At 38.3% G+C, this 27,592-nt stretch overlaps 1 protein-coding gene across 5 annotated transcripts in view; it reads left to right on the top strand.

Annotated features, from left to right (window-relative positions):
• Positions 1-27,592, top strand: part of IQCJ (IQ motif containing J) — a 240,990-nt gene that overhangs the window by 81,508 nt on the left and 131,890 nt on the right. Inside the window, exon 3 of one of the 5 annotated variants that reach the window (XM_064585834.1) lies at positions 1,096-1,201. The exons of the other annotated variants lie outside the window; for them this stretch is intronic. Within the exon in view, the coding sequence (XP_064441904.1) occupies positions 1,169-1,201 (33 nt within the window). The 5' untranslated portion in view covers positions 1,096-1,168. The remainder of the gene's footprint in view (positions 1-1,095; positions 1,202-27,592) is intronic. 5 annotated transcript variants of the gene reach the window in all.

Raw genomic sequence — 27,592 nt, 5'->3', positions numbered from 1 at the left:
TGCAGAGAGTAACTTCTTTTTTACTTCTCATGGCTTACATCAAATCTTTTTTACACTAAACACATAAAATAAAGTGAACCTAATTTTTCTTTTTTCTTTTTTTTAAAGATTTATTTGTTCGTTATTTGAGGGAGGCAGGGAGAGGCAGAGAGAGAGGGAGAGATAGAATCTCAAGTAGATACCTGCTGGGGGCCTGATCTCATGACCCTGAGATCATGACCTGAGCCGAAATCAAGAGTCAGACACTTAACCAACCACCCAGGCGCCCTGAAACTTGATTTTTCATATAGATTATGCTTTCATGCGTTCTCTTCTACCAGCCCTTCCTGTGAATTCCTAGACCCTCATCCCCATCCTAGTTAGTAAACTGTAATTTTTCTTGTACTAAGTGGTTAAGATCATGTGCTAGTTAACCTAGGTTCTTCTGGAGTTTTTATAGCTTGTATTTTGATTGAGAAAATTTTGTTGTTGTTGTTGCTTTAAAGATTTAGGCTCAGAATTGGAAGCTACCTGGGGGTCTTCTCCTTCAGCTTCCCTTCTAAACACAGTCTCAACAACACTCGTGGCAGATGGGTACCCAGTCCTTTCAAGCTCTAGGTAATTAAGGAATATGATATGGAGAAAAAATTCTTAAAAACTCTTATCACTTCCCCCATGATATCTAGGCATGGATTAAGATGATGCCATTTGAAGATTTCTGGTTAGATTTTTCTTCTTTCTCTAAATGATTAAGTGAGCACAATTAATTTTACAAATCTCTTTAAGTACTTGCAAGTGATTTTTTTTTTTAAATTATAGGATTTCTAGGATGAAAAAGATTCACAAATAATGAAGTTGCATGACAGAGACAAAGAATATGATTGCCAGTATTCAGGGTCTAATTCAAGTCTGTTTCCTGCCTTTGGATGCTTAGATTCCTGAGATTTTAGAGATGGAAGGAGGCTTACTGATCACGAGTCAGTTCCTCCTTCTTACAGAAAAGGCTACTGAGGTTTAAAGTTAGGAACTGACTTGATCATTTGGAAAGACATTGTTTCTAGTTTTTTAGGGATAGTGAATTCAAAAGTGTAATCTGAGTGTTCCTATTGACCTCAGGACCTTGAGGATGGAGTAATGTTCCCGTTTCCACTGACTCTTTTGGAAAGAAATGTGAGAATGCTGACACACTATGAAGAAGAAAATCCGGATGCACGTGTGTATGGTGTGTGTGTGCTTCTGTGTGCATGTTTGCTTTCTGTTTTTGTTTTTTCTCTAACAATCTCTAAGAACTATAATCTTTGGTTCCAATTTTTCTGGCATTTCTATGTATGCATTCTTTCATTACTTTCTTTTGATAGCATTGTTTTTGATGTACCCATGGCATTTGCTTGTGTGAAAATTTATAAATTTAATAAAAAAGAAAGTATGCAAGCAAAGCACTTTTAGTCATCATATATTACTGGCACAAAGTCCATGTCACGGTTCTCAGGGAACAATGAAACAGATTGAGGCCTGAACAAGAAATATTTGACTCTAAAATTCTTAAAGAACCCTTCAAAAATGAAAATAATAAATATTTAATTAAACATCTTCTAAAATAACATTGTCAACTTCATTAAGTGTTCAATTTAGTATGTATAAAAATTTCATTATATTGTAAAACATTTGAAGGTGAAATGTTCTTCTTTCACAGGTTCCCAAGTATGCATGATAATTGCCAATAAATCATTGACATGCTAAATTAAATGAGTTTTTGAGCTAAATAATTTTCAAGGTAAAATTGCAAATTAAAAATTTTCATGTTCATTTTCATTTTCCTACAGAGAAAATTATATTTAATGTGTGATTTGGGTGCATTATATTTATGTCATGTGGACTGTGGCCTCCAAGAGTATCAAGATACATGGGACCTTTAAGGGACTTAAAATGTGGCCAGGGGATAACAAGTGGGAGAAACATTTTATGGTTTGTTAGAATGGGATTCTCTAGCAGTGTCCTGCTAAGGCAACATTAACAGAGTAGAAGGGAGTTGTGGTCACTGTTTCTGTTAATAGACTGTGTTAGTTATCTCTTGCTGTGCAACAATAAATTGCCACACACTTAGCACCTTAAAACAACACATTAATTATCTCACAATTTTTGTGAGTCAAGACTCAAGGCATCACTTGAATGGGTCCCTCCTTAGGGTCTTGCGGGCAGTAGTCAAAATGTCAACCAGGTTATATTCTCATCTAGAGCCTTGACTGGGATAAAATCTGCTTCTGAGCTCATTCAGGTTGTTGGTAGAATTCATTTCCTTGTGGTTGGACAGGATGGAGGGCCCACCTTCTTGCTAGATGTCAGCTGGAGGCTGCCCACCATTCCTAGAGATTGCCTGCTGTTCCTTGCCATGCTGGTTTTCCCAACACAGCTGTTTACTTTATTAAAGTCAGCAAAGAGAGTCTCTAGAGTAAGTCCGATATGATAGCATGACAGTCTTATATACCATAATGTAATTATAAGAATGGCATCCCATTACCTTTGTCATTAGAAGCAAGTCATAATTCCCTTCTACACTCAAGGGGAGATGTTTATACAAAAGTGTGAACACCTTCTACAGGCTTCCAGTTATGGAATGAGTAAGTCACAGGGATTAAAGGTATAGCATAGGGAATATAGTCAGTGGAATTGTAATAGCACTGAATGGTGACAGATGGTAGCTACACTTGTGGTGAACATTGCATAATGTATAGAGCTGTTGATTCACTATGTTGTACACCTGAAACTAATGTAACATTGCATGTCAACTGTACTTCAATTAAAAAAAAAGTGTGAACACCAGGAGGTGGGGATCATGGGGCAGCCACCTTAAAGGCTATCCAACAAAGAATACTAAGAATCTATTCATTTGCATGAATTCATTCAGCCTTTTTGATTAGACATTTAGAACAGTTCTACTTGTGGAGAGAGAGTCATAGAACAAACTCAAGAGTGACCAGAACCACACTTCTACAAAAAGCTTATGCATCCCCCTTTCAGGTGTGGCCTTTTCCCTCCTTCCTGGAACCCTTGCAGAGGGCTTGCTACCCAGATGGTTTAACATTTCCCCCAAAAGTAGAATACCCAAACTTGCCTTTCTCAGCAGCAGTCCATGCAGAAGATGAGCCCCTCCCTCAGCAAAAATTACCCATACCTCGTTCCATTCCCTTAGGTCCCTATTAGCAACTGGGAAACTGCTCTTATAAAGCTACAAAACTCAAGTATTCAGAGTTGATAATGACCTTATTTGTTACCCAACAGAGATTGTGTTTTCATGCTAATAGGGGACAATACTGTATCAGTCCAGCGTTGTAAGAATTACAAGGATTTTAGTCACTGAGGCAAGCCCACCTGGGAAGATATTTGGGCACATTATGACAAATGTAGGCTTAGGAAATTACACTTCTAGGACAGTTGGCTTGTGCTCATGGAAACAGGAACTCTGAAAAAAAAAAGAAGAGGAGAGAGAAAAGAGAAAAGTGAAAAGGGAAGGGGTGGGAAAAGAGAAAAAAGAAAAGAGAAAAGGGGAGGGGAGGGGAGGGGAAGGGAGGACAGGAGAGATGACTGTCTTCTAAGGAATTATCTGAAACCAATTGGACCAGTGCTTGTTCTTATTCCTTCGGCAGTTTTGCTGACTACAGCCATCTTTCAGCTCATATTTTCTCTTAGATTTTTGTGATTATTCTTTGCATCTGACATTTCTTGCAAGTTTTATATGGTATCTGTTTCTACCTGTCTCCCTATAACTCTGTTTTCCTTTCTAGATGAGGTTTTTCTGTATCACCCATACTTGGCATCTGATCTCAGCCCAACCCCAGTTTTGACCCAGCCATCCCCTCTAGGCATTGAAAGTTATAATGACTTTACCCCAATATACAGCCCCATGCAGGAAATATTGGACTGTGTGATTAGGATGGCATTGCTAGCTCCTGAAACAAAATCTCAGGAGCATAATACAATAAGAATTTATTTCTTAGGGACACAACCAGATAATGCAGGCATTCCTGGTCAGGCAACTCTCCCACAGATACAATGATGCTGGGACCCAGGCTCCTTTCATCTTGTGGCTCTACCATCTTTAACACACCTTCCCCCATTACTATGTTTATCTGCATTAAGCCATGGAAAGGAAAGGATTATGGGAGGTTGTGCCTAGAAGAATTTCTGGGCCAAGATTGCAGTAGTGCTAATTACTTCTCACTTTCACTGGCTACACACAATGCAAGGGAGTCTGGGAAATGTGATCTTTGTGGCCAAGAAGAAGGGGATATTTAGCTAGCAGTTTCTGTCACATGGATTGTTTTGGCAGCCATGAACCTATGCCCATATGCATGTTGGGAAAACTTAGTGGGCAGCACCTTTGAGGAAAAGGATAGTAACCAATGGTTTATTTATGGAACATTTATGCAGAACTTAGTATGTTTCGCATACTGCTCTAAGTATTTTTTAAATAATAACTAATTTAATTCTTATACAACCCTATGAAGTAGGTCCTATTATTATCCTCATTAAATGGGGATGGGAAGACTAGGGCTAGAGTAGTCTGGTAGATTGCTCAAGGTAATAGCACCAATAAGTAGCAGGAATGAGGATTTGAACCCAAGTATCCTGGCTTCAGAGTCTATGTTTTACCATTATGCTACATGGACTCTCCAACTTCATCAGTACTATGACTTTCGTCAACAGCCCCCTGATGAAAGGCAGTATTATTCCCATTATATAGGTAATGCAGTGTAGTCCACAAAAATTGAGAAACCTCCCCAGATCTCACAGAAAGTAAATTACCATGTCTCTGTGGGAAGAATTCTACTTAGGTATTAAGGAGGGCACATGTTGGGATGAGCACTGGGTATTATACACAACTAATGAATCCGTTGATCACTACAACAAAAACTTATGATGTGCTATATGCTTGCTAACTGAACATAATAAAAATAAATAAATAAATTTGACATTTCTCATGGCCACATCTGGTTTTTGTTGATGCGACTTTTGAGAGTGCTCCCTTCAGAAAGCATTTTGGTGCTACTATTATAGGCAAAAATACAAATGTTTCACCTGAGGTAAAAGACTCACTTAATCCAAGAAGGGCAGGGCAAGGGCAGGAGTATGAATTAACTTCAGATGTTGCCACCTTCAAGCTGTCATGAGGTCTTCAGCATGATAGGAATTAACAGCACAAATATCAAGAATGTTTCTGTGTCAGGTGATGCCAGAAACCATGTATTAAGGACTTCAGTAAGCTTTAGAAAATCCTTTGCATGACTCAAGTTTACTTATTGTTGAAAAATAATGCATAGAGCTATTGATGTGATCTTCGTGCTTCTTTATGAGTGAAGGTTACGAAGAGTATTAAAGAATATTCCACAGCCAGTGATCTGACCTTTACACTTCATATAGCAGTCTATGAATAATATCTAAGGATTTGTCTTTTAAACATTTTTCCTTGAATTTTCAGATTTTTATCAAATTCACCATAGGAAAATAATGCCTTTAAAACATAAAACAAACAAACAAAAAGAAGATAGTAGGAAGGGAAAAATGAAGGGGGGGAATCAGAGGGGGAGACGAACCATGAGAAACTATAGACTCTGAGAAACAAACTGAGGGTTTTAGAGGAGAGAAGGGTGGGGGGATGGGTTAGCCCGGTGCTGGGTATTAAGCAGGACACGTATTGCATGGAGCACTGAGTGTTATATGCAAACAATGAATCATGGAACGCTACATCAAAAATTAATGATGTAATGTATGGTGACTAACATAACAATACAATTTAAAAAAATTGGGACAGTATCTCTAATTTGTCATTTTAAGTACATTTTTGAAATAATTCTATAATTTTAGCTGCTCTTTATTTTTGACTTACTGTCTTAGTCCATTCAGGCTTCTGTAATAAAATACTACAGCTTATCAACAATAGACATTTATTACTTACAAATCTGGGGGCTGGGAAATCCAAAATCATGGTGCTGGCAGATTCCATGTCTGGTGGTGATTTGATTCTTTATTGATGGCTATCTTTCTTCTGTGTCTTTCCATGGTGGAAGGGGCAAGGGAGCTCTCTCAGACCTCCTTCATAAGGGCACTAATCCGATTCATGAGCACTCTACCCTCATAAACTAATCACCTCCCAAAGACCCCACCTCTTAATACCATCATATTGGAGGTTAGGTTTCAAAATTTTGGATGGACACAACATTCAGACTTTTTTTTTTTTTAAGATTTTATCTATTTATTTGAGACAAAGAGAGAGAGAACACAAGCAGGAAGGAGGGTCAGAGGGAGAGGGAGAAGCAGACTCCTCACTGAGGAGGGAGCCCAATGCAGGGCTCGATTCCAGGACCCTGGGATCACGACCTGAGCCAAAGGCAGATGCTTAACTGACTGAGGCACCCAGGTGCCCCAACATTCAGACTTTTAAATTTTAAGTTTCAAGACCACATACCTGATCTCTTTGGATTAAGTTATGAGCTTATTAGTTGCCTGTTTTATAAATGACATGATTCTAACATCAATAACAAATGACTGCTTTAGGAAGTCTATTTTTTATCTCTAATGTTGTCAATATAAAAAGTATAATGAATCTCTTTAAAAAAACAAAGTTTTGTTAACCTTAACAATATTTTTAAAAGCAAACTTTAAAAACAAAACAGATGGGCATAGGATTTTTATCATTTCAACTTAACCCCTTATATTTTTATGGATCTCTCTTTTGTCTTTATACCAAAAATCACAATATTTTCAGAGTACTTTGAAGTTGGGAGATTAATTTTATAAAACCACTCATTCAATATAGTCATCACAGTTGGGGAAGTAAATATAATTATAGTCCTCAGTTTACACATAAAGAGACAGAGGCCTGAGATGCTGGGGACTTGTAGTGTTGCACAAACACAACAGGCAACTTGAGGCCCCGTTTCTTCACAAGGACTCAGGATCTGGATTTTCCTGCCTCCTTCTGTGGGCAGAGGATTAATGTGAGTATTTTCATGGAAATGCCAGTAGTTGGAGTCAAGCCAGGAGTTAAGGGCCTTCTGCGTGTTCCCAGAAATCTGCCAGGCATTCAGCCTTCCTCTTAAAGAAATTTCATCCTCATAATAGCGCTTTGGAGTCAATGTTACTGTTTTGTTTTGTTTTGTTTAAGATGAAAACCCCTAAAATATAGAAAATGTACTTGATTTATTCAAGTGTTCATGGTTAATAACAGCACAATCAGAATTCAAGCCTCTGTTTATCTGGATTGAAATATTCCGTGCTTTACCTGTATTTCTTCCAAAATAAGACTTTTGTTCTGATATTCTGTGTGTGCTTAGACTTACCTGTATTGAGTTTAGCAGCAAATTAGATAACAAGGCTCTGGTACTGGCTTGAGTCTAAACCAATACTTAATTGAGAAGTTGGTCATTAGCATAGGGGCCCTATGTCAGAGTTGTATGTGTGCATTATTTGATTATGTTATGTTCACATATATTCCTTCACACCTAGGATCTAAATTTACCTGGTGGGTGTGTTCCAGTGCTTTTAGATGAGACTATTCCCTTTTACGTTTGGGATTGATACTGTAGACCTTATATTTCATATTTGATTTTGTATCTATATTTATTGGTAGTGCTCTTTAATAAGAAGTAATTTGGGAATTTATTCATAAAACAGCTATTGATTCTTATATGAAAATCAGTTGTTTGCTTTCAAGAATGGTATCCTGAAAACAAGACCTAGGATCTGTTTTTCCCTTGGCCTAAAATCAAACAATTATCTTTTCTCCAATGCCTTGAAACAATGCCTTTCTTTCCTTAAGAAGCCAAACTAATATTTAAGTAAATCTATCCATTTGCATTCATATCTTAGAAAATGGGTTTTCCTGAATAAGGAAAGGATATGAAATCAAGGAACATTTTTTTTTCCTTGAGCTCTGCATAGTAAGCATGTTGGATTTTTATTTATATCTTTGCACTGGCATTGGCATATTGAAAAAGTGAGTCTTAATCTGTCAACACTTGGGCCCTGAAGTAACAAAATTAAAAAATAAATCAGTTAGCTATTTTTTGTGTTTATTTCCTTTTTATAGAACTATATTTGAAAATACTTTATTTGGAAAAATACATCTTATGTGATAGTATATTGTTAACCCTTTTATTGTGAGACTGTGACTTGGATACATCCCAAATTCTCACAACTGTGTCATGGAAAGTTTCTTTTTCCTGGTATTATTTACACATATCTTTACTGTCAGACTGATAAATGACCCCCTTCCATGAGGTCTGGTTCCACCATTCTTCCCTGAAGGCTGAAGTCTACTTACCAAAGTCCTGCTTGGTTGACTGACCCTGCTCAGTAGCTAGGGATAACAGATTGGCAACTGTTGAAGCAATTGCTATGGAGACCATCAGGGGAAATGCCTATGTACTTGCTAAGGAGCCCAGGAGCCCAGCAGCAGTGGGCAGGGACACTCACTAGGGGGCAACTCAACAGAAAGATCCTCCTCACACACTTACCTCCACTTGAAGCAACCGCTAATGAGGCAGGCCTTGAACAAATCTTTATGGAGAACTTACAGTCTCTATGTGGACTTGCACTCAGTGCTTTCCTGTAGCTGTATTGCAGATCATGTGAGGATTAGATTTAGGATGCCGTATTATGGCCATCTTACTAATGAAGTTATATCAATCATATATCATATCATATCCTAGACATGTTGCCTAAAGTTTCACATCCAGTGATGAGCAGGGCTAAGATACAAACCAAGGTCTTCTGATGAGCACCCAAAAGCCATGTTTTTTGAAAATGGTAGAATAAAATTAAACATTTTATAAATAAGCTTTAGGCAGTTTTAGGTTCATAACAAAATTGAACAGAGAGTATAGTTTCCTCTTCCTCTGTCTAAACACATACAGCCTCATCCTTTATGAACATCCCCCACCAGAGTGGTACTTTTGTTACAATTAATGAACCTACATTGACATATCATTATCACCCAGAGTACATGGTTTACATTAGAGTTCACACTTGGTGTTGTACATTCTATAGGTTTTGACAAATGTACTATGACATGCATCCCTTATTATTGTATAATACAGAATAGTTTCACAAATTTTTAAAAGGGCAACAAAAAATATATTCTGACTCCCATTCTAGTGACTTTCCCATTGACAAACAATCCCAGGAGTAGGAAGGGGAAGGCCTGGAGATGGACAGTTGTGGCTGGACTGCCATAGAGACTGTACAAAGGTCTGTGGGTTATATGCTGGGCTTGTTACAAATCTCTAGCATCTTTAGTTTTTGAGTAGTACTATACTTTTAAAATTTTGGCACATGTCCATAGTGCTGAATCATTAGATAGTTTCTATAGAGATGCCTAAAAGCAAAGCATGAAATGTGAAAGAAAGTTCAACACAGGGGCAGGAATATATAGGGGTTCCAAGTTCAGACTCTGGAATCAAAGTACTTGATCTTCTCTCTTGACTATGCCACACGCTAACTGTGAAACATTAGGCATGTTGTCTACTGCCCTGGGCCTCAGTTTTCTCATCTGTAAAGTGAGAATTATGGTGCCTATCTCTGTCAGTTCCCCAGGATTGCTATAACAAAATACTACAAACTAGGTGGCTTAAAACAACAGAAATTTATTACCTCACAGTTCTGGAGGCTACAAGTCTGAAATCAAGTTGTTGGTAGGACTGTGCTCCATTTCAAACTTGTAAGAGAGAATCCTTCCTTTCTCTTCCCAGTTTCTTGTGGTTTGCTCGCAGTTCTTGGCATTTCTCCCCTATGATAGACCCTGCTAGAAGTCCTTAAAGACATCCCATATACTCAGGCTTTAATTATATTAAATCATGAATGTATCTACTTTTATGGAATAAATTACTTATGATGACATATTAGAACATGTCCCATTGCCCTTTGATTACTTTGAGTGTGTACAATTTAATCAGTTCTAGTCGTACCTCTTTGTTATTGCTTAAAAAAATAAGGATTAGTGTCCTCCTTTAGAGTGTTTGTTCTTCAGTTGGTTTGAGTAACTTGAAGTACCGAGTAATCACTTACCTTGCATTTTGCAGAGTCCTTACTAGTCCTGCCTCTCTAGAATCTAACTACATTATTATTGTTTCCTCCATTTGAACAACTGGTTGTCACAGTTCCTTGAAATGGAGGATAAATATTTGATTCAATTTTGTTTTTTAATTTGTAGTCCAGTAAAAAGCCTATGACTTTCAATTGAACTGATCATGGTTCAGTCTATTTTCTAAAGGTTCCTAAGGATTGTTCAGAGGTGACAACTGCTTGTTGTTAGCACACCAAGAGATCTTGTGTTCTTCACAGTAGGTATCCAAGGCCCCAAGGGCAATCAGTGAGAAAGTTGTATTGTTTAGATATTGATGATGGTAAATGCTAAGCAGGAAGCTGTCACTGAGAGGCCATGCACTGAGGGGGCGGGACTTATATTTTGTTTTATTTTTGGAATGTAGTGCCAAATGATGGCCCCAAATCTGTGATACTGGCTTTCTCTCATCCCATTGAGTCTTTTTATAGTCTTAGTAATTTGATGATTACAACTGATTTCTTAAGGTTTAGGTACATAGCCTTAGGGGGTACTACAGTTGTTATATATAAGCCTTTGATATATATTTCTATAATTGATACATATAAAGTTTTGGTAGTTTAAGTGGCCATGTGTTTGTCATCATTTTGCCCAAAATGATTTCCATGAAAATACAAGATACAATCACCTTTGGACAACTGTTTTGGATATGTTATTGCATATTAACCATTAGACTTATGCAGCATACCCACACATCAGCTCTTGAGAAAGGAACTTTATGTTTTTGGAACAAAACACTGAAGTCACCATCTCAATGTCACATAGCCAATGGTGAGGTTTGAGAAGTCACTCATAGTATTTGGTATGCAATGCTTATAAAGCTGTGGCTCAGGTGGTCAAGAGCAGGGCTACATTTAAAGAATCAGGGCCTAAAAATGTTCTTTATTTGTATTTCTCCCATTTAAACACAGATTCTTAGTGTTATTTCTCCTATTCAGTAGCCTGAACCTTCTTTTTTTTTTATTCTTATGTTAATCCCCATACATTACATCATTAGTTTTAGATGAAGTGTTCCATGATTCATTGTTTGTGCATAACACCCAGTGCTCCATGCAGAATGTGCCCTCCTCAATACCCACCACCAGGCTAACCCATCCTCCCACCCCCCTCCCCTCTAGAACCCTCAGTTTGTTTTTCAGAGTCCATCGTCTCTCATGGTTCGTCTACCCCTCCGATTCCCCCCATTTCATTCTTCCCCTCCTGCTACCTTCTTCTTCTTCTTTTTTTTTTCTTAACATATATTGCATTATTTGTTTCAGAGGTAAAGATCTGAGATTCAACAGTCTTGCACAATTCACAGCGCTTACCTCTTATGTGTAAATAATTATCTCTAAAATAAGCAAGAAAAAGCATTTTCTTCAAAATTCTAACCAGTTCTTACTGTGCTCTTTAGGAAAAGTGGAGGCAGGAAGTATACTAGACATCAGGGAAGAAATTGATGCTGTCATAGGTGAGGTGGCCCACATAGTTTTGTGCATTTATTCACTTGCAGATCCAAGACTAGAATCCAAGCCTCTTGATAATTTACTTTTACTATGATTATGCAAACTAGTTGTCTGGAGTTTTCAATGATGTGCAAGCATTCTAGACTTGAAGGTTTTGTGTATGCAAATATAGAATAGCCAGCAAACCTTAGGCATGATTAAGGAATCATAAGGATCTCTGATACTGGTTATAGGTAGAACAGTGTTATGGTGGACAAATCCTTTCATGCACATTATCTCACCAGTCCTCACAACAACCCTATAAGCTGACTGATAGTATTAGTCTTATTCACTGATGAAACATTGGGGATCAGAGAGGTAAACGACTTCTTCCTGGTTACATTGCTGGGTAAGTGATTGAGCCACAACTAATTCCTAGATCTATTGACTTCTGGTCTATTTTCAGCCTTTCTGTTAAATTCTATGTATAGGGACACCTGGGTGTCTCAGTTTGTTGGGTGCCTGCCTTTGGGTCAGGTCATGATCCCAGGGTCCTGGAATTGAGTCCCAGATCTGCTTCTTGCTCAGTGGGAAACCTGCTTCTCCCTCAGCCTGCCACCCCCTGGCTTGTGCTCTCTCTCTTTCTGACAAATAAATAAATAAAATCTTTAAAATAAATAAATAAATTCTATGTATAGACACACACACACACACACACTTAAACACAGACACACACACACTTCCTGTTGTAAAATGGGTAGAACTTTGCAGGATTTTGGTATCTTCTTCAGGCAGAAAAGATAACCTTACTACCCATAAGAGGAAATACATCAACAACTCTTATCATTAAAAGAAATGTCTTTATCCTTAAGGAATTGGATATGAAGAAATGAATGGCCTCATATCAAATAAGGAAAATCTTCATCCTCTTTTAATTTTCTTAAATGGTTTCCACCTTTTCTTATAGCATTGCTCACAGATGATCAAAAGTCTCTGCAGAAGGAAATCTGAGTGATCATATTCTTTTTCTTCTTTCTTGATTTTTTTCTTCCTTACCCTCTCCAACCCTTCCTTACTCTCTCCCTCCTTCCCCCCTCCCCCTCCTTTCTCTCTTTCTCTCTTTCTTTCCAGCTGTCTTACTCTGAGCTTGAAGCAATTAGATCACCTTCTGGTTCCTTTCATTGGTGTTATTCAAGTTAGTAGAAAAGTCTGCCTCCTTCATCTGTCAAGATCTTCAGTCTTTTGCTTTCTTTGAAATCTGACCTCTGAACAAGGCTGTAACATCCAGAAAATAGTATCTGAATTGAATTATTTCTGATTGTTGCTCTGGTGATTCCCTACCAATATAGAAAGTGAAGAAAGGAAAAGAATGTGTTGAAGAGAGTGATGGAGAAGCTGGTCAGACTGAGGAAAAGGCATGCAGGGCTGAGGAGGGTATTTTTGGTTCATCTACTCATGGATAGAGTCATGTCTTCTGAGTTTACTGTTAATTCATCCACGTAATCACAAACAACCAATTTGCATTTGAGAAGCAGTGAAGTGTTTTTGTTACATGTGTAGGAAAAGGCATCATAAGTAACCTTAAAAGTCCCCAGATATTTTTTTTTTCTCTAGGAATAGGAATAGTGAATATACATTGTAAAAAATTTTTGTGACGGGAGACATTTTGATTCTTGAAATAGTTCTCAAGGTTATGCTTTATTAAAGAGTTTTTTGAAATGATAGGAGAAAGACTTATCTGGAGAAAAAGTAGATTAGTCAATCCATTTTTATGCATTTATTCATTCATTTCTCCAACTTTCCATTTTTCATTCAACAAATATCTATTTTTTTACCAGACTCCAGATATATTAATAAGTTCAATAAATATTAATAAATTCAACATATATTTATTAGGTATTAACTACACACAAGACAACATACAGGTTGATGTGGGATGCACAGATGGGTGAAGTCTGTCTTCAAAGTGATTATAAACTGGGATAGGGTAAATAGTTTAGACCCACAATCCTTGCAATGAAGAGTATAATCATCAGAGCCATTGAGCTTTTTCTGCCTCAAGGAAGGCTACATGAAGGAGATATTTGGGAGAAAAATAAGGACAAGAAGGATCTTGAAAGGTACATGGAGGTGGGATAAAGGGAAGAAGAATGTGAGGGAAATGTATACAATTGTGATTAAAAAGAGTTGATTAGGGGCGCCTGGGTGGCTCAGTCGTTAAGCGTCTGCCTTCGGCTCAGGTCGTGATCCCAGGGTCCTGGGATTGAGCCCCGCATCGGGCTCCCTGCTCAGCGGGGAGTCTGCTTCTCCCTCTCCCTCTCCCCCTGCTTGTGTTCCCTCTTTCGCTGTGTCTCTCTCTGTCAAATAAATAAATAAAAATCTTTAAAAAATAAAAAAAAGAGTTGATTACATTGGCCTCTTTCAGCCTTAGAGATTGATACCATTTGTAGAAATGCTCTTCACTTTTCACTTACATTATTGGCCTTTGGAAGGCAGGAGCTCAACTTAACATGGCTTGAAGATATGGCAAATTAGTATCTGGGTTTGGGTGTAGGTGATATTGGGAAGGCTTTGGAAATAAACGTTTGTAGCTGCTCAAAATCAGAGTGTAAAAAAAAAAAGGAGGGAGCGTAAATGCGATAGAATGTAATACCAAGCAGGGTACAGTCACTCCTTTTACACCCCAGACTCTTATTTTCTGGGCCTCCTGCCCTGTGGTGACTCTTGAAGGTTTAGATTTCAGTCATATGAAAGAATGAAGAGAGGTGAGTTCTACTCTTCATAATATAGCTTTCCTTTAACTCTGCTCCCACACAGGATTGGTGCCAAAGACAGTGAGGGGTGAGAGTCAAGAGTATGTTTTGAGCCTGGCTCTGATACCTACAACTGTGTTTAACATTGGACAAGTCATTTAACTTCCTGGGATTTCTCATATGTCAGGACAAAACAACCTCTCAGCCAAGTAGTTCATAAGAGCATAATATTAGAATCAGAAAGGGCTATAGTGGTTTAAAATACATTTTCAACCGTATAAATAAAAACCTCGGACATAAAGGAAATATATTCTTACTTCATTAATTCATAAACTGTGTAATTCTCCTAAGAACTTTGTGATTCCATCACATCTTTCAGCTAAGATTAAATAGTCAAGGGCTGTCAGGTGGGCTCAACTTCCTAAGACTTCATTATTATTAAAAATATACTTTGAAGAATTATCATAAATAATTAAAATAAATGTCAGTTATTAAGATAAATGAACAAAGACTGTATCCCTGTTTTTCACACAGAGTTTTTCAGCGTCTATGAACGCTGAAAATTCTATTCATTTTTCAAGTTTGTATAATTTCCCTTTAATATGTCAATGTAGAATTTATGCTGATTTTTACTGGAGTGAAAAAAAAAGACAAGCTCTGCTTGTCTAAGCTTTCCAGGTGATTCAGATATAAGCTACAGTTTGAGAACCACTAATTTATAGCATTCTACATATTCTGTATGTTCATTTGTTGAACTAAGTTGAGTAGCGTCTGACTTTGGGAAAGTTAGATTACTTGGCTATATTCTTCATTTACTGTTCTTTTCCCCCATGGGTTCTGTGACTTTTATAACTAATCTTAAAACTAGTATTTCCTCTTAAAACTAATGTTTCCTCGGGCGCCTCGGTGGCTCAGTCTGTTAAACATCTGCCTTCGGCTCAGGATGGACTCAGGTCATGATCCCAGAGCCTGGGATTGAGTCCTCCATTGGGCTCCCTGCTCAGCTGGGAACCTGCTTCTCCCTCACCCTCTTCCTCTGTGTATGTGCTCTCTCTCTCAAATAAATAAATAAAATCTTAAAAAAAATTAATGTTTCCTCTTAAAACTAATGTTTCCTCTTTACTTTTGGCTGCTAGGAAGTTCAGAGCCAAATTTGAGGCTTTGTACAAGATCTCATGGCCTCCTTCCTAGTTCTCTTTTTATTTTCTAACCCTATCGTCCCTTTGTCCCAATTTCCCCACACAATTATGTTATGTGTTGAAAATTTTGAAAGATGATGTATTAAATAAGCAAACTTGTTAGTTGACATGAATATTAAATGGATATACCTGATACAATTCCCTGGTGTCAGTTCTCAGTGTGTTTGTTTTATGTACAAACTAAAAACTTCATTTGGGATATTCTTGAGAGAATCTGTAAGACATAAGATTAAATACTCAGACTCATTTTATCTGATAGCTCCCACATACTGACATCTTTCTAGTACAAAGTGATCCATTAACTTAAATACATTGAAACTGAGAAGTCCCATTTACCTCTCAGAGGCACTGTCTTCCTAATGGTAGTGAAATTTTTCATCAAGGATTCCCTTGCCATCAAAGTCATTCTTTTTGACATTGCAAAATCACCTCTACCTAATGGCTTTATTAACACATTGAGAGCCAAAATTTGATTGTAAAAGAAGGATTTTTCTTATAAGTGCTTTTATTTAAGACGGGTAATGTCAAAGGTTTTGTAAAATGTCAACTTTTAGGGACATTCAAACACACAATACCCACTCCTTCGGATGTCTCTGACACATTTTGGCAGCAATGCTGTAATTAATAAAGTCAGAATAGAGCCTGATGTCAGCCATATGATCTGGGTCACCAAAGCCCTGTTTTATTTAACTTATGGATGACACCTCTAACAGTTCTTAATTGTGTTAGATCTGTGCAGCAAACAACAAATATTTAGGGGAAGATTCATCCTTCTGTATATTTTGTAATGAAGCTTGTGAACCCACTGAATAATTAAAATAAAACAAATGAAGACTAATTTGCTTACTTTTAATTTTTACCCATCCACATTAGTTAATAATTTACAAGGTAAAATGAATAGAAGATCAGAATGACTTCCCTTCCGGCTCCCATGTTGGTGTGATGGTGGAGAGATTCTGCCTTATTGACTGCCCATTTGTAATAGAATAACCCCAGAGAAAACAGTGTTCAGTGTGAACCAGGCTTTAATAAAAGGAGCAGCAGACTCTGGAGGTTTTTTTCTATTTCCATATAATCCCAGGATCATCTGTCTGGAGCTGTTTTTGAATTATTCATACCAACGGTAGCTCTTTCAGATATCGGATGTGAACAGTTTCTATGGTACAGTTTCACAGGCAGCGTCTTTTTTGCTGGAGTTTTAAAAATAGAACTTTTTTTTTCTATAGCAGATTGCTCTTGGGTGCTTCCGGGTGGGCTTATATTAGCAAAACATTAAACATTAAGAGGCGTTTGGGGCCTAATTCTAAGACTTCTCCAAGTAAAAGAGGAGAGAACAGAGAACTATAATGAGAATATGATATTCCTGAGAAAGTGGACTGGGCTTTTGAAAATCCTAGCACAGTCCTGTTGTAAATGTTGTTCAGGAGAGTAGAGTTAACATTTATTCTCATTCACTGCAATCTTAAGTAAATTGGATGGAAGGGATTTATTTTGCTGATCCTATTGTTCTTATGCCCCATTTGACACTAAGCTTTGAGTATGTGTTTGCAGCCTTGAGGAGAAAAGCAAGGCTCTTTATGGAGGCCTCACAGGGCAGGGAGATGGAGCTCCTCCTACTTCTCCTAAGTCACCTCTCCCCACCCTTCACTTAATACCCCAAAGTCCATCAAGTTCTCCACCCACCAAAAAGGTTCTTTTTGTCTCTTTTCTTTGCACTTGCTGTATTTGCCTAAAATGCCAGCATGTCTTACCCACTGACACCTCCATTCTCTCTACTGTTACCTATTTCCTCATCCTTTAAACTTAGGTTAGTGCTCATCTCCTCCTCAGAACTGCTTATTTATTGCCTGGAATAGAGAATTTCCCCAGAAATAAACTCGGAGCCAGCAGTTTGAGTGCAAGTAGTATTTTGGGAAGTGATTCCAAGAAGTACTGGTAGGGAAGTAGGTGAGAAGGAGTGAAGGAAGCCAATGGAAGGTATATTATAAGCAGTTTATGTGGGCAACTGAGGCTGGAATCTGCTGGGGCACTCTGGGAGCCAGTGCAGAATTAGGCTACACAGGAAGAAGCAAGCTGAATTACATCCTCTAGTTCCCATCTGTCATTGGCTGAGGACTGCTCCTGGAGGTGCTGAATCCTTGTCGATGCTGGTCTGCGCCAGGCTGTGAAAAGAAGGCTGGTGGAGAAGTGCAGGTGCATTCAGTAGAATGCATAGATAAGTACTGGAGCAGTGAGAACAAAGGCCATATGTATCCGGCACCAGAGCATCTACTGCATTGCCCCAGCTACACACACACACACACGCACACTCACCGGTGCTGTGCTTCTGTAATTTGTGCTTCTTATTCATCTCTGTGCCCTCCGTATCCTAGCATAGTGCCCAGCACACAGTAACTATGCAGTGAACATTGGTTGAAGCAGCCAGTGTGGAATGATTGAGTGGCCCTATTAGGCAGACCCACCCTGAGTTTTGATTTCTGATACCTCCCCATAAGCACACTCTACCAATCATTAAAGCACCTTCCTCTCCTTCCTTCCTTCTCATGGTTCAGAGAGAGTCACTCCATATGTCAGATGACTACCCTGGTGCTTTTATGTTTCTACTTTTAGAGGAATACTGTGGTCAGTTCCATCCTCTACTCTGAGATGTGCTCACTCTGTTAGGCCTTTTCAACTGAGGTAAAGCGGTAGGGGGCATGCTCTATGGGAAGGTGGTGGAGAGTGGAATTGGTGTCAGGGTTTTAGTTCCTGTGTTGCCTTCCACTTTCCTCCTCTAACACACCAAAATTTGGTGACAGACACTCCCAGAGCCCTGCTTTTTTTAAGGAGCAGAACTTCTCTTCCACCAGGAAGTCTGTTCAAATCCAGGGCAAAGAGCAGGGGCCCCTTTCCTGCAAACAATAATCTTAGCCTGGTGGTATGGGAAGCCCACACCCATCCTCTCTGTGTGTCCTCTTTGAATGCCAGTCTACCTTGTGTTTTGGGTTATTTAGATCCAGCCTACTCGGCCTACACCTTCTAGTTTGGTCTGACTGGCTTAACTCTGTCTGCAGAATTGCTGTAGCCACTCACTTGTGTTTTCTCAGAGCACTTTCTCCCACTGTGTTGTCCAGCCTATCTTTGTCTTCCCATCTTCCACCTGCTCTTCTGGCTGTTCCTCCACCTGCCTCCTTTCTCTATAGTCTGTCCTCTGTGGAGCTGCCTTTCTTGTGGTCATGGCCCTGAGTGAACTTGGTCCAGTCACTTACAAACAAATAAAACCAAAGGGGTCAGACTAAGTGATTTTTTAAAAAAGATTTTATTTATTTATTTGTGTGAGAGAGAGAGAGCAAGCACACAAGCAGGGGGAGCTGTAGGCAGACAGAGAACCTAGTCAGCTAGGAGCCTGACTCAGGACTCAATCCTAGGACCCCGGGATCATGACCTGAGCCAAAGGCCAATGCTTAATCAACTGAACCACCCAAGTGTCCCATGACTAAGTGACTTTTAAGACTCCTTCTAAGCCTCAGATTCAAATCCTATGACCTCAGATTTTTCCCACCACCTCGCCCTGCCACGGATGTATAATTTCTAGGTTAGCAATCTGTGCTCACTTTGGTGAGCTCTGAATGGTACAAAGCCCTCAGCTGGGTAGAGGGGTGAGTGAGGTGGACACAAAATGATTCCTGTCTCCAGGACCCACCATCTGGTTAGAGAAATGGTCACCAACTTGTCCCTCTGGCAAAGGAAAGTGAACTAATCCTGGAGGTTGTTCGGTCACGATGTCTGTGAAATCAGGTCACAATTGGCATTAGTGGGGCCTTGTGATAGGAACTAAGTGCTAAGCTGAAAAAGACTGTAAAATCTGACTACTTGAAGCCATGGTCCCCGCCTTCTCTGAAGATCCTAACCTCCACAGTTTGGTTCTCTTGGCTGACTGCTGTGGTATGAGCGAGGTTGTAGGTGGCTCTTTAGGACCTTCTAATGTATTTCTGTGTGTCTAGATGAGGGGAGACCACAGGTTATAAAGGCAGACAAAAAAAACTTTGGGTCAAATACTCTCTCAGCCATTGGCAAAATGGGTGATTCTCACCTCTTTGAACCTTGAATTCCTCACCTATAACATGGGGATAATACCTACTTTCCAGTATTATATAAGAACGGATTCTAGAAACAATTTTTGAGTACTTACTAAGACCCAATTATTGTGTTAAGCTTGGGGGGAGGAGTGCAAAGAAAAAATAGGCATAATCTTTTCCCCACCTCAATTTCTATTCTAGTAAGGAAGATTGAAATAGAAGCAAATAATTACATCATAGTCTGGTAAATCCAAAAATAGCTTCAGTGAATTAATAATTCGCTTGCAAACAGCATATGGAAATTTCAATAAGATTTCTTTATCTCCTACCTGGTAGAAAAGAATCTACTGCAAAGAGGTGAGATAAGGCAGTATGTTGCAGGTTACTCACTGTTGGAGAGTTGTGATGGCCATTTTGTGCAAAGGCACAAATGTAGGTAGTGAGGTAGAAGGAACAGCAAACTAGGAACACACAGGTCTGGGAGCTAGTTTTGGCTCTGCTAGTTTTTAGCTGTATAAGTATTGCAAGGCATTTGCACACAATGAGCCACATCAGTTGTAAAATAGGATGTGTATTCTTCCTTCTTCATAGGACTGTTGTGTAGGTCAGATACAATAATGATTTTATAGTTACTAAAATTATGTGGAATTGGATATAAACTTGAAGGAAAAGAAAATAAAAATCATACCTGCATCCTTACAATGCATACCTTAATGACAGTAAGAAAATTTTCTGTAGAATATCTCTTAACTTTTCTTTAATCAACTCCCCAAATAACTGAGACTCTCCACTCCCTCTATAAAATAATCTGACAGATGCCCACAGCACAGTGAAGGTTTAGCATATAATGACTATGCACGTCTGCTACAACCATTTGAGTTGTATGCTTGTCAGGAGTCCTGGTTACTATATCTGTTTATTCCAGTTCATTCTTTTATTCAACAAATATTTGTTGATTATCTGCTCCATGCTAGGTATTGCTTCAGGTACTAGGGATGTGGCAGTGACCAATGTCCATTGTATTCTAGTTGTATTTAGCATTATAATTATATAATTTAGTTAAAAATTTCACCAAGTAGTGAAAAATAAGTGTGAAAGAATTACTGATTTTTTTTGAAAATTAAGTTAAAAAGTTATAATGGGCATCTGTCCTACTACCCAAGATCTTTTAAATTCCTTCTGAAGTTTCCATTTCTCTTGTGACCTATGATGTTAAAGGATCAGATGCCCCTGTAATTAACGGACATGGGGTTGGGTATGAGGCATCTATTTTGTGTTGAGGTTACAGTGTCAGATGTGCTGACAGTTTCCTCAGATCAGTTCTGTAGTGTAATTCCTGAAAGTTTGGTTTGAGCCCACTTTGATTTTTTCCCCTTCCTCAAATTCTGTAGGTCTCCAAGTATTTCTTGATAGATTCCTTTTCTTAATGAACCAGTCATAATGAATCCTGTTGTTTGCAGCTAAGAACCCCAACCATTACAAATCCTTTGGAAAGACTTTTAACAATTAAGTTTCAACACACACACACACACACACACACTGTCAAGTTGTTTGTGGGCAAAACAATGTGCAACATTAAGGGGATGATAAAAATAATTAGAAAGATTTCATACTCAGATTGCTTCACAATTTTTTATTACTTTTGGTTATTAGTTTTACTTTAAAGAAACCTAAATTGGAAATCAGTGCTGTGGCATTGTGGGGCATGGTGCACATAGAGTGATGAGACACCAATCAGTGGACCCATGCTGAAAGAAAGGTCTTGACTCACCATCAAGAGGTAGAAGACAAATGTACATTGATAAGTTTTTATTTAAAATAAAATATTTAAATTATTCATGAATCACTTTTGATAATTTTCAGCTTTGATCACTTTGATCCACCAACCGTTTATCAACCTTGCCTTTTGTTAGGTACAGAGACTTCTATACAGTTTGAGGCATCTGAGCTTTGAAGTCATGTCCAAGGAGGAGCCTCCTCCTCACACCCCACCATTGGCTTCTTTCAGCCTCTGCCTCTCAGGCAGTTGTAAGGGCTTGGCCTATCTCTTTGAGCAAGACTTCCTTTCACTTCAAGATACCCCTTTAGGACTTATACCTCTGGTAGCTCCTTTGGTTGAAAATCTCTCTCTGAAGCTATTGTGAGTTCAGGTAATCTCTAGGCAGGGTGTCATTCAGCATTGTAGTCACAGCTGTCTGGTATCATAGCTGGAGCCAGTGGCCATGTTCAACATTTGCTGTCCTCTAATACATACGTAGATTTCTTATTTCCTCAGATCATTTCCTCCTATTGTTCTTTCCTTTCCTCTCTCTCCCCTCTCTCTTTTTCCTTTCTCTCTCTTTCATTTTACTTTCTCCTTCACATTTGTCTCCCTCACCCTCTTTTCAGCCTTTCCAGCCCTTCCCCTCCTTGTTTTCACACTTCCCTCTTCTAGGCCAGTGCAGCTGAAGTCCTGGTAAGAAATGTAGCAGAAATTCCCTTCATTGAACACAAAGGTGAAGTTTCTATGGTAATCTTTGCTAAATGATGTTTCTGACTGGTCTTCAATGAAGAACAGCAACTAATCTGTCTTTTCTTCTTGCCAAACACTTAGGTAACATAGATCCCACCTTCCAACCCCAAGAACTTTACAGAAGACCACATGTACTCCTAAAATATTAACACTGTCTTCATGTAGTTTTTATATGGTATTACAAAAGAAAAGATTTGAATACAGGCAATTTTTAAACAAGATAGTTTTTATCTCAACTTTTGACATGAGAAAATAAATATTCTTGATGAATTTCCAGTCCCTCGGGCTAATTTTAATGTGCTCATTTTAATTTGCCTTTATAAAGGATTATTGAAGAAACTGAATATCATAAGGCTTTAAAAATATACAAATCATTGGGGTGCCTGGGTGGCTCAGTCATTAAGCTTCTGCCTTTGGCTCAGGTCATGATCTCAAGGTCCTGGGATCGAGCCCCGCATTGGTCTCCCTGCTCAGCGGGAAGCTTGCTTCTTCCTCTCTCACTCCCCCTGCTTGTGTTCCCTCTCTCACTGTCTCTCTCTCTCTCTCTCTGTCAAATAAATAAGTAAAATCTTTTATATATATATATTTATATATATGTGTGCAAATCATTTAAAATTCTATAAAACAGCTAATATTTAGGTAAAATAAAATAATCACTAACTTATGGTTTTTTAAAGTAATATTATTACTCATTTAACCAAACTAACAACAGTACAGACACCAGACTGGTACCTAGTGAGCATCTACTAAGTGACTGTAGATCATCTCTGAGATAGTGAAATTTGGCTTTTCTGGCTAGTGTTAAAATTACCCAACCTATTTTGAAAATTGAACTGTAGCCATAACATCTCATTTCTAAATATACACATATTTAGCACGCTTTATGCATTTTAAGAGCCTCCTGATTTTATCTAATTCTCTACATGTTTTCATCAAATATTTCTTAAGCCCTGCTATGTGCTAGATCTTGGATTCTGTTTTAGAGGAGCTTCTAATTTTATTGGAAAGGTGGAATGTATTTATAAGAGATGATTAAAATGGCCAGTTCAAGTGAGTGTCCCCGAAGTGTAAAGAAGTAAGAGACAACTGGGAAGATTTCTTGAAAGAAGTGGGCATTGACCAGGGCCCTGGGCTGTGCTTAGAAGACATTGAAGGGTTCCAGTACTAAAGTAAAAGTGCAAAAACCAGTGCCACAGTCAGTGAGAAGACATTAAAGGATTTTGAGCCCATTTAGGGACTGGTAACTTATAAAGACTCACTGCCCAACCTGGCTACCAACTGGAAGCAAGCAAGTGGCTATTTTCCATTTTCCTAAGTCTAAACAATTTTTTTAAACTAATGGATAATTTTTACCAATGGACTAAGTGTTTCAAACTAGCAGATAATCCAAAAGTCAGTTAAAATATGGCTTTGTAATGTGCTGCCGGATCTTTGCAGGGGCAGATTTATCTTCCTAATTGTGTTTTGCTTAGTCCAGTGTTGAACTTAATTTGTATTCCCTGAGCACACAATGGCTGGACAGTTGGAGGGAGGGGAAGGAGATTGAGGAAAAGAAATGAAGGGAGGAGGGCTATTGTTCAGGGAAACTGGCTCAGGATTTGGAATTTGTCACGTATCATTCGCCCTGTGCACTGTCCTCTCACAGGTAATCACAATCAACTGTGGTCTGGTTAACTGACTGGAGTTGTTTTACAAGTTGCTGTATTCTACTCAAAATCAATGGGTTTATAAGTGGGTCCCTTCCAAATTCACAAGTACAAGTTGTACCTCTCTCGTCCCTGTCCTATATGCTTATTTCTGGTGATTGTCTTTATTTTTTTTTTTCAGTAAAAACAAACATTTAATAATGTTTCTGGTCAGAGAAAGCTTTAGGCAATATTGTTGTGTAAGCAGACATTTATCTTTATATAGTGTGAATAATGAAATCATTCCAGCCTATTGGTAGGTTTGAGGTAAAACCATGGAAGCATTCTCTGAAAGACTTTTTAAAATAGGTGTTACATCCATATAATCTTAGTTTAAATATATGTCTATGGGTATTTATATAGATGTAAATATGTATAAACGTAAAAGAGAACAATTCTGTCCTGTCCTTATCTACTAATCGTCATGATCCCTGTGGCCCCATATGCAGATAACCACTGTTACTAGGTTTTTGTGTATCCTTCTGATTCCAAACACTTAAAAGAAGTCTTGTGTGTTCAGAGTAGTGAAGCTTCCTAGTTATGTCATTAGTCTTTCCTTGGTGGTTGTCTATAAGGGAAGTTTTAGGAACTCTCAGAACCCAAATCTGACCTGAGTTTTATACTGATAATGAGTAAAAAAGACAGTATTTACAGGAGTTCTTACTTTAGGATCCACAGATCATAGAATTCAGGGTCTGTGAACTTAGATGGGAAATAGACATTTTTCTTTTTACTAACCTCTGTCTGAAATTAAACATTTTCTTTAATTGTGAATTTAGGCAAAACCATAGGAGAATTGACACCTGTGACTTTGTCACTGGAAGAAATCAGAGTTATATCCATGTCACATTATAGCCATTGCAAATATGCCAAAACATCATTTACACTCATCATTATATCAAAATGGTGAAGTTAATTAGATCCTCTGTTAGTGTTCTAAAATTTGTATCCAAGATTTATTTTAATTCAGTATGGTAAGACATGTGCACATAGAAATGGCTGTCATAAAGGAATATAGGAACTCACTAATCTCTAGAAATAGAAGGCATGCCACACCATGCAGGGCCACATGGGGAACACCTGGGTTGGTTGGGAGGCAGAAGGAAGAGAAGGAAGAGCATGGCCCAAAGCCTTTATTGGGGTTTTCAAGGGAAGGAATGGGTGAAGCAGGGGTAGATATGCTGAGTAAATTTAGGACTGGATAGTTTGAATAATTTTAGCAGGATCTGGGTTATAGTGGCAGTCTCTAGTTGTCTTGTACATGGCCTGGGGTGATTTGGGGTAGAGGAAATATTGGCTTGGTGTGTAATGGCTCCTTGATAAAGGAGATGGTTGAGGGTGTGGGCTTTGGATTGCTTGGTTTGTATATCAAAGGTGTGCTTTCAGGGGAGTCCTTTGTTATCTCTAGGAATTACCCAGCCCTGGAAGGGGCCATCTCTCCAGGATCAAGGCCCCAAATGCCAGAGCATTAAAAATACAGAAAATAATTATACTCAATACAGCTAGATATATATTATTTAATGTGTTAATAATGACACACAGGTACTACATAATCACAGTTGTACTTTTAAAAATATTTCAGTGATTATATTTCATTCTAATCAGCTCCCTTTGTAACTCTCTGTACTGTACTTTCTGTTTATGAACACTGTTCTGAGGAGACCATGGTCTTCACCAGATTGTCAAATGGTCCACAGCTCAAAGACATTAAGTTCCAAAGAGAGATTCAGTTTCTTACCTTACTAATTGTCCTGCTTGTTCCATTTTTCTTTCTTGTGGACTTAAGTTTATCTAAACTTAGGACTAGAACAAGTTATTACAAGAGATTCTGCCTTTGTCCCACCACCAACATCCATATCTTCATCTGTTTTAACCTTCCCTACCTGACCTTGTGCTAAATGGAGGAGATATTCATAATGTTGTGATTTATTGAATCCTTACCACATGTCCAACACAATTGTATACATTTTTTATGTATTATCTCATCTGCTTCTCATAGCCATTCTATGAACTAGATGTGGTTATCATTATCTTTTTACAGGTGAGGAAACCTGGGCATGGTGTGCATATAACCTGCCCAAAGTCACATATCAGTGACAGAGCCATATTGAAGTTGGGTACTTGGCTACAGTCCCCACATACTGAATACTACTACACTATGCTTCAGATACAAGCATGATTGGGATCCACACTCTGAATATGTGTACCAGAAAGAGAGCATTTTCTCTTACCAAGAATTCATAGTGATTAGTTGTCTGAACTTACACAAGCTTGGATACCAACCTGAGTGTAAATATGGGAGTAGTTAGTTGTTGGGTTCAGAAGGCTCTATGATAAATATTCGAGGTGATTTAGAAAAAGGAAATCTGGAAATGAATTCAAGGTGTGATTAAGCTATGTTTGTCACTGAATTAGTTGGCAAGTTAGATTCACCCTTTGAACCTCTTTGAAACTTACTCTATATTACTTATAAGGGCCCATAAAACTTCAAAGTAACTGAGTCACAGCAAAAACTTGTCCCAGATTGCTCTATCAGAGCCTTGATCACTACTGGCTTTTTTGCTACAATAAGAAAGAAGCCTCAGTCAGAGTTAGACTTCTTGCTTCCTCACTAACCTTGCCTTTTACAGTATTGGATTTGTATAAATCAGATTTTGTAAAGTAGAGAGTGTCTACTTATTCTTTGCTACTAAAGTTCAGAAACATCACTTTGTATTATTGTTTTGAAAGTATAAGGGGAAAGTATACTTATACCCTCTCAGTCAAGCTTTATCTTATTGTATCAGCCTACTATAATTAGGCTTAGCTTCAGCTGCATAAGACAGAAAACTCAAAATAATTGTGTGTTAAGCCCAATGGAGGCTTATTTTTCTCTAGTCATTCCAAAGAGGTTTGGGGATGTACACTGTGATTAGCTGTTTTCCAGATTTTGGTTCCACTATCCTTACATTTGGCCCTTGAACTTATGGTCTACTGTGGCTGCTAAAGCCCCAGGAGTGTCATCTTTCTTCCAGGGAGCTGGATGATGTAATGTATGGTGATTAACATAACATAATAAAATTTTTTAAAAAGAAGGAAAGAGAGCAACAAATGTCTGCCAGCAGTGTTTTAAATGAAGTCTATTGCCACAAAATACTGGTGCTTACATCTTTTGGGGCAAAATTAGGCTCAAGTTCACTTCTAGGCAAGGGAGACTGACAAATGTACCAAACAAAAAATAAAGTGTTCTACAGCTGTGGGAGAAGGGAAAAATGGATAGAGGCATGCAGTTAGCAGCCTTGTCATACATATTATTTGGATGCTTTCATTATAATTGAAGCTTCACTAGGACAGCATACCCTAAGCTCAGTAGCCTTATGAGGAAAATAAATCTTCTGGACATATATGTGCAAGCCCAAATATATAGTGTGACCATAGCACGTATCACAGGGTGTTAAGGTGTTATCCCTCCAGATAGCACATTGTGTTGACAGGGTCTTCTGAATATGAACTCTCAACTCAGAGACTGCCTTCAAGAGTGGTAACTCTAGGTTCTGTGTTTCAATGGGAGGTTTGGAGATGATAGGACTTCTTGGGTTATTTCTGTCTGAACATAAGCTGCTTCTGTATTTTCAGTTACAACAGCAACTATACTGAAACAACCTCATTTTTGGAAGAGTGGGCTATTGTTAAATTTTGTTAAAGTACATTTTGTAAAATATAACCTCTAGTTTTTTAAAAGTTAATGCATATGTGTCTTTGAAAGTCTTTGGAATCTTCCAAGTACTTCATGCATTCACTTAAGTCATTGGCTCATTTTCCCACTTTTCTGATTTGCAAAGAAATAATTTTATTGATGTTTTACTCCAGCAGGTGGAAATCATAA

The sequence above is a fragment of the Mirounga angustirostris genome, unplaced genomic scaffold (assembly GCF_029215605.1).
Source record: "Mirounga angustirostris isolate CCGP_5_RB_7025 unplaced genomic scaffold, mMirAng1.0.hap1 SCAF_1, whole genome shotgun sequence".
Lineage (NCBI taxonomy): Eukaryota > Metazoa > Chordata > Mammalia > Carnivora > Phocidae > Mirounga > Mirounga angustirostris.
The sequence above is the reverse complement of the archived record's forward strand: the minus strand, read 5'-3'. Positions and strand labels throughout refer to the sequence as shown.